Source organism: Stomoxys calcitrans, chromosome 3, assembly GCF_963082655.1.
Source record: "Stomoxys calcitrans chromosome 3, idStoCalc2.1, whole genome shotgun sequence".
Lineage (NCBI taxonomy): Eukaryota > Metazoa > Arthropoda > Insecta > Diptera > Muscidae > Stomoxys > Stomoxys calcitrans.
This window is the reverse complement of record NC_081554.1, coordinates 87,333,871-87,349,008: the sequence shown is the minus strand read 5'-3', so window position 1 is coordinate 87,349,008 and position 15,138 is coordinate 87,333,871. Positions and strand designations below refer to the sequence as shown.

General features: G+C 39.0%; 1 protein-coding gene and 1 pseudogene across 1 annotated transcript in view; one reads left to right on the top strand and one right to left on the bottom strand.

Annotated features, from left to right (window-relative positions):
* The window catches only part of LOC106085046 (uncharacterized), a 319,563-nt gene that overhangs the window by 137,924 nt on the left and 166,501 nt on the right, over positions 1-15,138 (top strand). The window contains 3 exon segments of the mRNA XM_059364246.1: positions 8,462-8,708; positions 8,879-8,980; positions 9,108-9,224. Of these exon segments, the coding sequence (XP_059220229.1) occupies positions 8,462-8,708; positions 8,879-8,980; positions 9,108-9,224 (466 nt within the window).
* LOC131996446 (5S ribosomal RNA) lies at positions 1,389-1,507 on the bottom strand (annotated as a pseudogene).

Genomic DNA, 15,138 nt, shown 5'->3' with positions numbered 1-15,138 from the left:
TTATCCATTATACTTTGTTTACCTAAAAAGAGGAGGTCACCGTATCGCAGAGGTTAGCATATCCGCCTATGACGCTGAACGCCTGGGTTCGAATCCTGGCGAGACCATTAGAAAAAATTTTCTGCTGTGGCTTTGCCCTTCTAATGCTGGCAACATTTGTGAGGTACTATGCCATGTAGAACTTCTCTACAAAGAGGTGTCGCACTGCGGCACTCGGTTCGGACTCGGCTATAAAAAGGAAATCCCTTATCAATGAGCTTTAACTTAAATCGGACTGCACTCATTGATAGGTGAGAAGAAGTTCCTCAGTGGAATATTCATGGGCAAAATTTGCAATTTTACCTAAAAAGAGAACACAAATGCGATCCATATTGGAGGGTATATAAAATTCGGTCCGGCCGAACTAATCACGCTCTTACTTGTTTTATTCTGGAGACATTCATGACTACTTCAGCCTTGAAAAACTTCTCTACAAAGAGGCGTCGCTGGACGACTAGCCCAAAGATCTCGGTGCTAATTAGAAAAATCCCTTATCAATGAGAACAAATTTGAATCTTATAGCATCCATTGACTTGAAACAAGTCTCCCCGCTGTTACCTAATGGCAAATTCGTGGGAAATTTTGTATTTGCTTATAATGAAATAACAATTTGACTCTTAGCGCAACTCAATAAAGTCAGTGTTCGTTGCTTAATTCTTTTGTTTTTTTACATCTATAAAACAATCATAATGTGGTCATAGCATAACTATTGTTTTCTGTAACTAAAATGTACGCCCATAAAATATCTTCAATCAATTGCCACTTTTAAATCAATAATTCAAGTTCAATGGATTTCCGCAATTATGCGATAATTGAGTATTCTTAGTGATTATCTTGTTTTGCTATAAATTGGTTGGTTGGGGGGAAGTTTTGTGTAAACCTTAATGACATCCGTAGAGTGTGAATCTACTCTATGAACTCTCATAGACATAACAAACCATGCTTAATACTGACCTTGTCAATGTGTCACTATTCATGAGTCCATCACATGGATGGATATCTCATTAATGTTTTTTTATAATTTAAACAAATTCAACAAACAGACATGCCGCTGCTACTTGATTAAAAAGAGGAAGATAGATTCTTACAGGCAATTAACAATTTAAATCTTTTTACAATAAAACATTTTGACATTGCAAATGCCACAAGAAACAGGGCCAAGCCTCCCACACATCATTGAGTGCTGTCCGATTCAAGTCTAAGCCCAATGATGGACCTCCTTTCCAAAGCCGAGCCCGAACGGCGCGCCCCAGTACGACACCTCTTTGGGGAGAAGTTTCTACATGGCTTCTATGCGTGGCATAGTACCTCACAAACGTCGCCAGCATTAGAAGGGGAAAATTTGACAATGCCATAAACACGCGGTGTTCCCAAGCAGTTCCCTAAATTAGTACTAACCGAACCCAACGCTGCTTAATTTCGGTGATCGAACGAGAACCGATATACTCAGCGAGGCATAGCCTTTGACAAATTGGGCAATACCGACAACACACAGTGTTCCCAAGTAGTACACCATCTATGTAAATACTGAACAGGCCCGACGTTGCCTAATTTCGGTGATCGAACGAGAACCGATATACTCAGCGAGGTAGGGTGTTTGACAAATTAGGCAATGCCAACGACACGCGGTGTATCCCAAGCGGTTCCCTACCTTAGTACTAAACGCTCCCGACGCTGCTTAATTTCGGTGATCGAACGAGAACCGATGTACTCAGCGAGGTGATCTTTGGCAAATTGGACAATACCAACAACACACGATGTGACCAAGTGGTCCACCATCTATATAAATACTGAATGCGCCCGACGTTGCCTAATTTCGGTGATCGAACGAGAACCGATGTATTCAGCTAGGTATGGTCTTTGGCAAATTGGGCGATACCAACAACACACGGTGTTCCCAAGCTGTCCACCATCTACGTAAGTACTAAACGACTTTGCCTAATTTCGGTGATCGAATGAGAATCGATGTACTCAGCGAGATAGGGTCTTTGACAAATTGGACAATGCCAATAACACGCAATGTTTCCAAGCGGTTCCATGACTAAGTATTGACCGCGCCCGACGTTGGTTAATTTCTGATTTCGGTGATCGAAAGAAATCCGATGTACTCAGCGAGGTATGGTCTTTGGCAAATTGGGCAATGCCAACAATACGCAGTGTTTCTTAGCGGTTCCCTTCCTAAGTACTGACCGCGCCCGATGTTGCTTAATTTCGGTGATCGAACGTTAACCGATGTACTCAGTGTTGCATGCTCGCTGGCGGTTTTGACCTTAAACACAGTTCGATTCTCCCAGTTCTATGGGATATTTAAGAAATTATTTTAGTTGTGGATATATTATTCCAGTTTCCTGTATTTAAATTCGTAAACGCTTGTTAAGCCCAACAATTTATCATTTCTGTCCCACTCATTTTTTTCCTCCAAAACTCCCATGGCATTGTGAAATTACGTTTCAAACCATCTATCAGCTCGCAAGCTGGGAAAAACGATATGCAAGCAACCTAAGAGAACACTTCATTGCCATTTTTAATGATCGTTACTGCTTTCTGAGTTAAAGCTGTTCATAAAGATCACTCGCTTTTCTTTCAGTGCAATTTCAAGTGTTAAAACAATTACAATACTTTAGATTTTTCTGGTTCGGTTCTTTCCAAAAGGTCCGGGCCAGCCATTGTATCAAGCAAGCATGTTGTTGATCATGACGAAGTTGATGAGTATGAAAATGTTTTTGTGATCTCTCCATCAGGGTGATCATCTTTGCAAAGAATAACAACAACATTTTTTTGTTGTTAGTTACTCCAATACCCATGGAGTGCAGTAGAGTGCATCCGTTATAACTGTCATCTTTGTTCACATGCAATGGTAAAGTGATAGCCTGATGTATATGCTCAAAGTCACTTTTATGACAAATACATACATACGTACATGTGTGCACGTTTATACATTGATACACCCAACATATGGATCAGATTTATGTAAGCCAGCATAGGCGTGTGTGTGTGGGCCAGTGTGCGTGCATTGCATTTGCCAAAGGCGGCATTGCTAGTTACAAGTGCCATGGGAGGGAAAACACATTAGTGCAGCTCGTTCTAAGATGTGTTCTATGACAGTGATGGCCAGAAACCAGAAATCTCATAATATTGCCGTTGCAACATCTCATCTCTTACACCATACCAAATTAAACCAGATCACACCACATAAATCATGTGATAATGTCTGGCCGGTTAGACGACATGTAAGACATGAAACAACCGTTTGCAGAATATTCTCATGGCTAACTAAGGGAAAAGAAATTATTACAAAAAAACAATCATAATTATTAATAAGGGTGTTATATGTAAGTTAATTAAATTATTCTGAAATATTTTGAAGATATTGGGAAACAGGACAATGTTGATACAGTAAACAGAATATTTGTATTGGGTTGCCCAAAAAGTAATTGGGGATTTTTTAAAAGAAAGTATTGGGTTGCCCAAAAAGTAATTGCGGATTTTTAAAAGAAAGTAAATACATTTTTAATGAAACTTAGAATGAAATTTAATCAAATATACTTTTTTTACACTTTTTTTCTAAAGCAAGGTAAAAGTAACAGCTGATAACTGACAGAAGAAAGAATGCAATTACAGAGTCACAAGCTGTGAAAAAATTTGTCAACGCCGACTATATGAAAAATCCGCACTTAGTTTTTGGGCAACCAATATAATGCTGGCAGCAGAGGCTTGATTACTTGATTTTTTGGTTAATCAGCTAAATTCTTTGACATGATACTCTGATATGCATCTAGCAGGAGTAAAAGTAAAAATTAGCATGTCCGCCTATGACCTATGACCTATGAACAACATTTTCAGCACTGTTTTATTACCCTTAAAATGATGACAAGGTTTATGAGGTACTGCAACTAGCAAATTTTGCCCATGAACATTCCACTAAGGAACAGGAGCTGAGGTACTATACCGTATAAAAACTTCTCCCCAAAGAGGTCATGTACTGCGGCAAGCCGTTCAGACTAGCCTATATAAAGGCGGTACCTTATCATTGAGATTCAACTGGAATCGGAGGGCCAAACCCTGTCTCTTAATCGAATTTTCATACGCAAATTTATTGGTGTTGTTTTTAATTTGAAAACTTAATAGATGATGTGTCTTCTTAGACATAAATTTCTCAAGCAATATTCATTTAATTGGGCATCATAGAATACTCAAACTCAAGAGCCGAAATTTCTTCAAATTCCTCGATCTTGTACGCGTTTTTCGCCAAATTTCAAACCCAAGTTTCAAGATGTTTTTCTTCACTTGATCAACACTTAACTTTGCATGCCATATTTGAGCTCTGCCCGCAAATTTTGTTTCTGACTTTCACATTGTTATACCCACCACCATAGCATGGGGGACATTCATTAAGTCATTCGGTGTGCAACATATCAGACTATCGGACCCGACAAAGTATATATATTTCGGATCGCCGAGTGTATGTCAGCATGTCCGTCCTTTTGTTGTAATAAAGCTGCAGCCTTCACACATCAGGATATTGAGCTAAAATTTGTGGCACAGATCCTTATTTTTATACCCTCTACCATAGGATAGGAGTATAGGGAATACCCATTTCGCCATTCCGGTTGTAACATATCGAAATATTCGTCTAAAACCCCATAAAGTATATATTGGGTTGCCCAAAAAGTAATTGCGAATTTTTAAATAGTCGGCGTTGACAAATTTTTTCAAAGCTTGTGACTCTGTAATTGCATTCTTTCTTCTGTCAGTTATCAGCTGCTACTATTAGTTTGCTTTAGAAAAAAAGTGTAAAAAAAGTATATTTGATTAAAGTTCATTCTAAGTTTTATTAAAAATGCATTTACTTTCTTTTAAAAAATCCGCAATTACTTTTTGGGCAACCCAATATATGAGGGCTGGTCGATTTCTTATACCCACCACCGAAAGATGTGGTGTATTCATTTTGTAATTGCGTTTGCAACACATCGAAATATCCATTTCCGACCCTATAAAGTATATATATTTTTGATCAGCGTAAAAATCTAAGACGATCTAGCCATGTCCGTCCGTCTGTCTGTTGAAATCACGCTACAGTCTTTAAAAATGGAGATATTGAGCTGAAACTTGAGCACAGATTCTTTTTTTTTTCCATAAGCAGGTTAAGTTCGAAGGGCTATATCGGACTATATCTTGATATACCCCCCATATAGACCTATTCGCCGATTTATGGTCTTAGGCCCATAAAAGCCACATTTCTCATCAGATTTCGCTGAAATTTGGGACAGTGAGTTGTGTTAGGCTATTCAACATCCATTGGCCTAGATCGGCCAAGTTTTCGATATAGCTGCCACATAGACCGATATCTCGATTTAAGGTCTTGCGCCCATAAAAGGCACATTTATTGTCCGATGTCGCAGAAATTTGGGACAGTGAGTTAAGTTAAGCCCCTCGACATACTTCTGCAATTTGGCCCAGATCTGCCCAGATTCGGATATAACTGCCATATAGGCCGATCCGCCGATTTAAGGTTTTGGGCCCATGAAAGAGTATTTGTTGTCCGATGTCGCCAAAATTTGAGACAGTGAGTTGCGTTAGGCCCCTCGACATACTTCTGCAATATAGCACAGATCGGCCCAGATTTAGATACAGCTGCCGTACAGACCGATCTCTCGATTTAAGGTTTTGGGGCCATGAAAGGCGCGTTTATTGTTCGATGTCGCCGAAATTTGAGACAGTGAGTTGCATTAGGCCCTTCGATATACTTCTTCAATTTGGCCAAGATCAGTCTAGATTTGAATATAGCTGACATATTGACCGATCTTTCGATATGAGGTTTTGGAGCCATAAAAGGCGCATTTATTGTCTAATGTCTCCTAAATTTGGGACAGTGAGTTGTGTTAGGCCCTTTGACATTCTTCTCATTTTGGCCCAGATCGCTCCAGATTTGGATATAGCTGCTATATAGACCGATATCTCGATTTAAGGTCTTGCGCCCATAAAAGGCACATTTATTGTCCGATGTCGCCAAAATTTGAGACAGTGAGTTGCGTTAGGCCCCTCGACATACTTCTGCAATATAGCACAGATCGGCCCAGATTTAGATACAGCTGCCGTACAGACCGATCTCTCGATTTAAGGTTTTGGGGCCATGAAAGGCGCGTTTATTGTTCGATGTCGCCGAAATTTGAGACAGTGAGTTGCATTAGGCCCTTCGATATACTTCTTCAATTTGGCCAAGATCAGTCTAGATTTGAATATAGCTGACATATTGACCGATCTTTCGATATGAGGTTTTGAAGCCATAAAAGGCGCATTTATTGTCTGATGTCTCCGAAATTTGGGACAGTGAGTTAAATCAAGCCCCTCGACATATTTTTGCAAGTTTGCTTAGATCGATCAAGAGTTACATATAGCTGTCATCTAGACCGATCACTCGATTTAAGGTTTTGGTCCCATAAAAGGCGCTTTTATCGTCCGATGTCGCCGAAATTTGGGACAGTGAGTTGTGTTAGGCCTTTTGACATCCTTCTCATTTTGGCCCAGATCGCTCCAGATTTGGATATAGCTGCTATATAGACCGATCTTTCGATTTAAGGTCTTGCACCCATGAAAGTCGTGTTTATTGTACGATTTTGCCAAAATTTGGGACAGTGAGTTGCGTTAGGCCCCTTAACATCTTTCTGCAATTTGGCTCAAATCGGTTCACATTTGGATATAGCTGCCATATAGACCGATCTGCCGATTTAAGGTCTTAGGCCCACAAAAGCCACATTTTTTCCTTGATTTTTTGCAATTTGGGACAGTGTGTTATGATTTTTGTCGACATCCGTGTTCAATACGACCCAGATCGGTCAATATTAGTATATCAATCTCTCGATTTAAGGTCTTGGGCCCATAAAAGACGCATTTTTTGTCCGATTTCGCTGAAATTTAAGACAGTGAGTTGTGTTAGGCCACTCGATATTTTTCTTGAAGATGGGTCAGATCGGTCAAGATATGGACATAGTTGTCATATATACCGATCTCCCGATAAAAGATCTTGAGGCCAGAAATCATATAAATCGATTAAATTTGACACAATGATTGACATTTGACACGAATGGCCTTTGGACATTCGTATCGAGTATGGTTCAGATCGAAACATTTGTGAATAAAATTGTGATATATACCGATTTTACGATTCGAGCTTTTGGAGCCATAAAAGGCTTATTTATTACCGGATTTCGATTTTCATATCGAGTATTGTCAAAATCGAGCACTATTTGGATATATAGCTGCCATATAGACCGATCTCTCATAAAAGGCAAAGCATTCATTATCCAATTTCGCTGAGAGTTTGAAACAGTGAGATATTTCAAACCTGTCGACATTCGACTTAGATATGGTTTAGATTGGCCTATATTTGGATATAGCTGCCATATAGATAGATGTGCCGATAAAGGTTCTGAAGCCCATAAACCCCTTTATTTATTATCCGATTTCTTTGAAATTTGAAACAACGAATTGTTTTAAGCCTCCCAACATCCACCCCAAATATGGTTCAGATTAAACTATATTTAGATACAGCTGCCGTATAGACCGATCTGTCGTTTAAGGGTCTGGTACCCATAAAAGCTGCATTTATTACCGAATTTCTCTGAAATTTGAATCAGTGAGTTGTTTAAATATGGTTCAGATCGGACTGTATTTAGATATAGCTGTCATATAGTTTGATATGCCGATTAAGGGTCTGAAGCTTATAAAAGCTTTATTTATTACCCAATTTCATTGATTTCATTTAAAAATATGAGTCAGATCAGACCATATAGATATAGCTGCCATATAGACCGATCCTCCAATTTAGGTTAATCCCATAAAAAGTAGATTTATTGTCTGAAAATGTGACTTGTGTATGAGTTCTCGGGACCTAAATAAAACATGATCAAGACCAGCCCCTATTGAGATATATCTATGGATATAGTTATATAAAATAGGGTGAAAACTATATCCTTGTTTAATTTGGTACATATCGGTCCAGATTTATTAGACCACTCAATGTTCGTGCCGAATTTGAGTGCATAAGCTATTCAGTTTTTACCGGATTGTGACGAAAGGGGGTATATATATATACCCTATGTGGTGGGTATCCAAAGTTCGGCCAGGCCGAACTTAATGCTTTTTTACTTGTTTCAACCTAACCAAACCTATCCGAACTAGGCTAAACTGAAAAATAAGGCTAAGTGAAACAAAATTTATGTATTTTTAGCGATTCACTTATTCTATTTCGTTTTTCGACTCTAGTTTTCTCGACTCTAGCTCCTAATTACTTGTTTTGATTACAATAGTTTCTGCCATTGAAGTTTCACAACAATAAAGTTTGTGTCTTAAGTCTTTTGTTTAACCTCTAGCCCGATTACAAAAAAAAATGTAAATATTTTATTTTTCTATTTTCTTGCAGGTACATTCACAACTACAACAAACACAATATTTTACACAAACACAATTATCGCCATTTAAAACAAATTTAAAAAATAGTCGATTTCGCAACGAAGTATTTTTTATAAATTTGGAAGATGGCTACTTTGGCTGCCAAGTAAATGCGTCCAGCGACTATTTACAGCTATACGAACTATCGAAATTATGCGACGGAGCCCAAGACTGCTATCTGGGCTCCGATGAGCTGAGCAAAGAGCTCAAATGCACAAGTGAGTATGAGAATTTTAAATTAAGACAAAAATAAAAAACAACAACAATTCACGCGCTCATTTGCCAAAAAAAAAAATAGTGGAAGACGAATGATAATCTTACTTTAATTATACATTTTAATGTTTTATTACTTCCTTTCTATTTGTACCTTTCACCAAACCTGACATAGATGACTGTGATAAAGATGGCACTACGTGCACAAACGGTGTGTGTTTGAATGGTGTTTGCCATTGCAACGATGGCTGGGGTGGTTGCAACTGTAACGACCAAGGTGAGTACGATGACATGGTTGTCATGCTGTCCAGACCTTAAATGTCATTTCATTGCATGAGGTCATACATTTTTTTCACATAAATTGTATTTTGTTCTTTTTCTCTTGCTCTCTATTGCCGCTTTAGATGAAAACGAGTGCAAATCACGTCCCTGTGATGTATTTGCCCACTGTACGAATACACTCGGCAGTTATACGTGTACCTGTTTTCCAGGCTATCGTGGCGATGGTCATCGTTGTGAAGGTAAGTCGGCCTTTTCTAACAAAATCTTTATTTCAATCTGCATTGTAATGCAATGCATTGCATATTATGTTATTGTATTTATTATTTACTTATTTTTTATTTTATTTATATTAAGTTTTAAACAAAAACTTCCGCCAAACGACAAAACAAAAACAGCAAAAATGAAAAGCGACAAAAAACCAACCAAAGACAGCGAGAACAATAACAAAATAAAGCAGAATTATCATTTATTCTTTACAATAGCATTAGCATGGAAACGTTGCAAGAAATGTTATACCATAAATTCTGCTCAAGCATAAAGTTTATCGTGGCGTTTTTTTTCTCTCGTTTTTTCTTTGCTGTTTTTCATTTTCATATTCTTTTCTAAGCTATCTTAACGGGGTTTTTTTTTAGAAATAGCTCCCGTACTTAAGCAGCAACTAGCAACCTTAGACCATATACTAAACACAAACCGTCGCATGATAAGCACTACCTGTTGTACCAGAGTACGAGTATCAACAGCCAATGTTGTGCGATCAAAACAGAACAATAATCAAAAAGCTTGAGCAAAAGATTTGTTGCCATTTCCACTACAGACACACTGGCTCATCTATGACCAAGCTGTAGGCCAAGCATATTTGCCCAGAGTATGAAGTAGAAAATGAAAAGGCAAACGAAATAAAATAATTCAACCTATAAAGTCATCTGATGATGGTATCATTTGGCCCCTTCTACCTATGTTTCTTTCACAGCTATCTAGATGGCTGCCAGTACACAGAACTTTGGCCCCAGACATCTTGTGGCTAAGAAGAAAAGCCAAAAGGAAAGAAATGAGATTTTCCATTGGCGATAGAAACAAAAACCTCGGACCAAAACAATCCAAATAGACAAAGTCAAAACACTGTAATTGTACACCATTTCAAGGAGAAATAAAACAGATAACTATAAACCGCTAAGTTCGGCCAAAACTATTAACCGAGTTAGTGCATGCTGGGTACGATTTTTGGAAGTCGTAATCCGATCACAATTGCGGCTCTAAAGGCTCAAGATGTCAAATCAGAAAATCGATTTATATCGCACCTATACCAGGTTTTAAACCGATTCGGATCATACTGGGCACGGCTGGGAACACAAATTTAAGCTCAATCGGACAGCAATTGCTGCTTCTAAGGGCTAAAGAAATCAAATCGGGAGATCGGTTTATATGGGGGAAATATCTAAATCTGAACCGATTTGACCCATTAGCAATTCTCAACGACCTACATCAATAAAAAGTATCAAGGCATTGATATCAGTTTCCAATGGAAGACGTTAATCGATTTTTGCTATAGACAATCTGGTCAAAACTACTATGAATTATAACCGTCCGTTTGACCTACGTTCTGATCTACGTATTACTAGTACGTACGTATGTCATAAACATTCTGACTGTTTCTTCCACAGTTAATCAGTTTCTTGGATAATATCTTTTTCAACCACTCTAATACCTCCATTCATCACAACTTCATTCTCAATGACTATGTGAAATCTTTAAAACCTACCAAATTCCACCTTTAAGCAGTTTCCTGAGCAATATATCTTTAAACAACTCCAATTCTCTGATTCATCCCAACCTCATTCTAAGTATTTCGTGCATCGTTCATTGATCACTTGGTCAGTTTGTATACAAATATTGTGAAAAAGTTGCCACGTGGGACAGCCGTCTGAACCTAATTTAGTGTAGGTCTTACATTAACTATCAAACCTCAGGATCAAATTGATATTTCTATGGGATTAGAAGAGCGCTCAAAGTTCGGGGAAAGCCAGATTGCCGACCCTCTCAATCTAAGAGCAAAATTTTGTTGCCGCATACTTCATATATAGGCGTACAGGCAGTAAATCGAGTGTGGCATTCAGAGCCTCCCTCGGGGATCTTTACTTTGCACCCGAATTTTCTTACGCCACAGTATCCCGATCCGTTTCGATCAAAGTCTAATGCTGGGCTGGATATCCAAAGGTGAGAATCGGCCAAATTACCTCCGTAAATGACCAGTGCAGTGTTCCCAACATATCGAGTTAAGACCATAGTAAAACGCATTCAGTCCTCTTTTGACATTCTTGTCGACTTTCCTTATCCAGTGTAGTGTCTGGTTAGGAATAACGCCTAGTTATAGAAAATATCCACCCTCCGTAAATGACCAGTGCAGTGTTCCCAACATATCAAGTTAAGACCATAGTAAAACGCATTCAGTCCTCTTTTGACATTCTTGTCGACTTTCCTTATCCAGTGTAGTGTCTGGTTAGGAATAACGCCTAGTTATAGAAAATATCCACCCACCATGATGACACCGTTATCCGCGTAGGCAACAACCTTTACCAGATTTTAACAGAAAGCCAGATTGCCGACCCCCTCAATCTAAGAGCAACTTTTGTTGCCGCATACTTAATATAAAGGCGTACAGGCAGTAAATCTGGTATGGCATTTAGAACCTCCCTCGCAGATCTTTACTTTGCACCCTAGTTTTCTTACCCCACAGTACCCCGTTCAGCATCGTTCAAAGTCTTATGCCGGGCTGGATATCCAAAGGTGAAAATCAACCAAACTACCACCGTAAATGACCAGTGCAGTTTCCCAGCTTATGCCCCAACACCTACCTATTAGGTTGCGACCATAGTAAAGCGCATTCAGTCCTCTTTTGACACTCTTCTTGACGTTCCTTGTCCAGTGTAGTCTCTGGTCAAGAATAACGCCCAGTTATTGAAAGCATCCACCGACCATGATGACATCGTCATCAGCGTAGACAACAACCTTTACCTTCTCCCAGTCAAAAGACATGAAAATCTCATTTATAACCAAATATTACAAAAAGGGGGAATAATACCCCAATAGTTCTTGTGGGGTTTTTCTAATAACAATCTTCTTCCTAAAAGAATCATTTGCTAGTAATGCTTGGGTAATCCTGCCCTACAGCATTGTATCAACCCAATTTATCTTTTGTTTAATGCGATATGCGCCCATACTATACCATACCATCTCAGGAGCATACCGCACACCCACCATGACATACTACACCCATACCATAACTCCGAATCATATATACTCTCCATCATGTATCGCATTTGTCAAATTCTTTGTCAGGTATCTCTTTATAGGCAAACAAAGGATAAGGGATAAGAATTGCTACGCTATTGGGGCTATGCCAGGCTATGGATCGATCCGGGCCATACTTTGTTTGGGTGATTCTATGGGATCTATACCAGGTTGAAAAGCGATCCATACCATATTGGTCACGTATGTTGAAGGTCATAGGAGAACCTGCCGTGCGAAATTTCAGTGAAATCAGAACCGCGTCCTCAAGTTGCACGAGAAGTGCAATAGGGAGATCAGTATATATGGGAGCTATGTATTGTATATCAGAATTTTAACCGATTTCGACAATACTTCGCACGTATGTAGGATGTCACAGGAGAAGTCATTGTGCAAAATTTCGTCCACATCGAATAGCAATATCGCCCTATAAAAAGTAAAATCGGGAGATCCGTTTATATGGGAGCTATATCAGATTTTGAATCGATTAAGGTCATATTAATTCGTATGATAGACGTTATAATGAAAGTCACTGTGCAATATTTCAGCCCAATCGGTTAAGAATTGCGCTTTCTAAAGGCGCTCAAGAAATATGATATGAGTGCTATATCAAAACATGGACCGATATGGCCTATTTACATTCCCAACTGACCTCTGCTAATAGAAAATATTTGTACAAAATTTCAAACGCCTAGCTTTACTCCTTCGAAAGCTGTCGTTCGTTCCAAAGACAGACTGACAAACGACTTGACATGGCTGGATCGACTTAAAATACCATGGGGATCAAGAATATATACATGTTTTATGGGGTCTTAGACTAATATTTCGTACGGAATGACAAATTTAGTATACCCCCATCATATTGTGGAGGGTATAACAACACACAAATTTTATTATGGAGCACACTTTCATATGTATCCAGGCGGACGTGGGCGAAATCAGATGACCGAGAGGAATTCAAGGCCATAAGATGACTACTCGTGGTGTTGCCATCCGATGCGATCTAATATAGTCCAATTAAATCTTGTAGATGGGGCTGTGGAGTTAGTGCTGTTGAAGAACAGTTGATGTTGCTTCAACAGCTGTAGAGGACAGACGTTCATTTTCACTAGAGAGTCATGTTTGCACTCCTAAATCTCGTTCTTAAAAGTCCCAAACTATATTCAAGAAGCTCCCCAAAGTAAAATCATGCATTCCCAAGTTGCTTCTATGTAGCCCTCCGCCTCATGAATGACACTGCCAACCAACACTTCTAACACAATCAAGAGGGTCTTAAAAACGAAGTGTTCGAGAATAATTGATCTAAAATCCCTGTGAGAAAGTGGCTCAGTGGCAATATACCATATGGTCTTGATGACTTTTGTTGTTCAAACGAATTCACAAGCCATACAACTTTTATCTCTGTTATCATGTCTTAATCACAACAAGTGGCTTATCACAGTATTTTGTTTGAGAGATATTGATATCCGGAAAACCGGAATTCAACCTTAAGCCTGTGTTTTTTCCTCAGGTAACGTTCCAAGTCCCCTTTAATCACTTCCTTTACAATCAGACCTGTCTATGAAAAACCTAACGTTGTGCTTCTCCAAGAGCTCTAGCAGCTCCGATTGAAATCTTTCAGTAAAATCCTTCAGTGGATTTATGCTCTTAGTACTATGCAATTTGACAGTAAGCCATCGATGGTTAGGATAGGTTTAGGTGGCAGTCTGCCACCAAACTCACTTAAACGTTTTCGTACATTGTGATATCACAGCAACATGACAAGGAAGATGCCTTTTTAGGAACTAAAATTTGAACCATCCACATCGCTTTAAAAAGCCCAACAAATTGCGAATTTTCACATCCGCTAAATCAGACAGACAAAAAAAATGAGAACCTAAAGTGGAACTCCTTCTGACTGCCAACAGATGTTCTCTTATTCCTGGTCGTCCTCACAGCTTCGGCAAAAGTCGTAAGCTGCAACCTTCAGTCTGCCATCATGTTTTCCGATCATGGCGGACACTGTGACTTTGACGTCTTTTCTAGCCAGCGACAGCAAAGCGGTTGACATCTTCAAGTCTTTGTCATCATCTATCATATGTAGAACTGAAATGTCTAAAGTAGTTCCGAGTCTCGCAAGCTCGTCCGCTTTACAATTCCCTGGGATAACTCTGTGACCCGGCACCCAGCACAGGTGAATGTTGAACTGTTCAGCCATCTCGTTGAGAGATCTGCGGCAGTTCAAGACGATCTTTGAATTTAGAAATACGTTCTTCAGAGTTTAAATGGTCTGAAAAGATATTTGTGGCAATCGTCCTTACGATATCATATCTTAGCCATTTCATCACTTCTTAAATTGCAAAGATCTCCGATTGATAGCCATTGCAGTGGTCGGGTAACATTTTCGATATCGCTACCACTACCGGAAAACAACAGTTGGGAAGACAATAAAAGAGAAGAGACTTGTAGAAAATCTACTCATTGCATGAACCATACTGCAAAAAAGAACACAGGGAGCCACCTTCCATTTTTATGAACAATTGAAACTGTGCTAAAATAGTAGTCCTCGAAAACGATCTGATCAAACTTCATCATTCAGTCGTTCTTTAAGAATCATATTGGTCTGAATTGCCTTAGTGAGACCAAGTGCTTGTGATTTTGACAGACGAAAGGCCCATCATGGCTAGATTAAGTCGAAAAAATATTTGCTCAAAAACGAAATGGTGTTGGACAATCAATATCTGGCAAAAACTGAACATATCTGTTGCTCTCTTTGACTTTTGCCTCTCACTCCCTGCTTGCCATGCAATCCAAAGTCTTGGCCAAGATGCTACCACAGTTTGCTTGCATTTCTTTACTTATTGCCAAGCAAAAAGTAAAAATGTACAC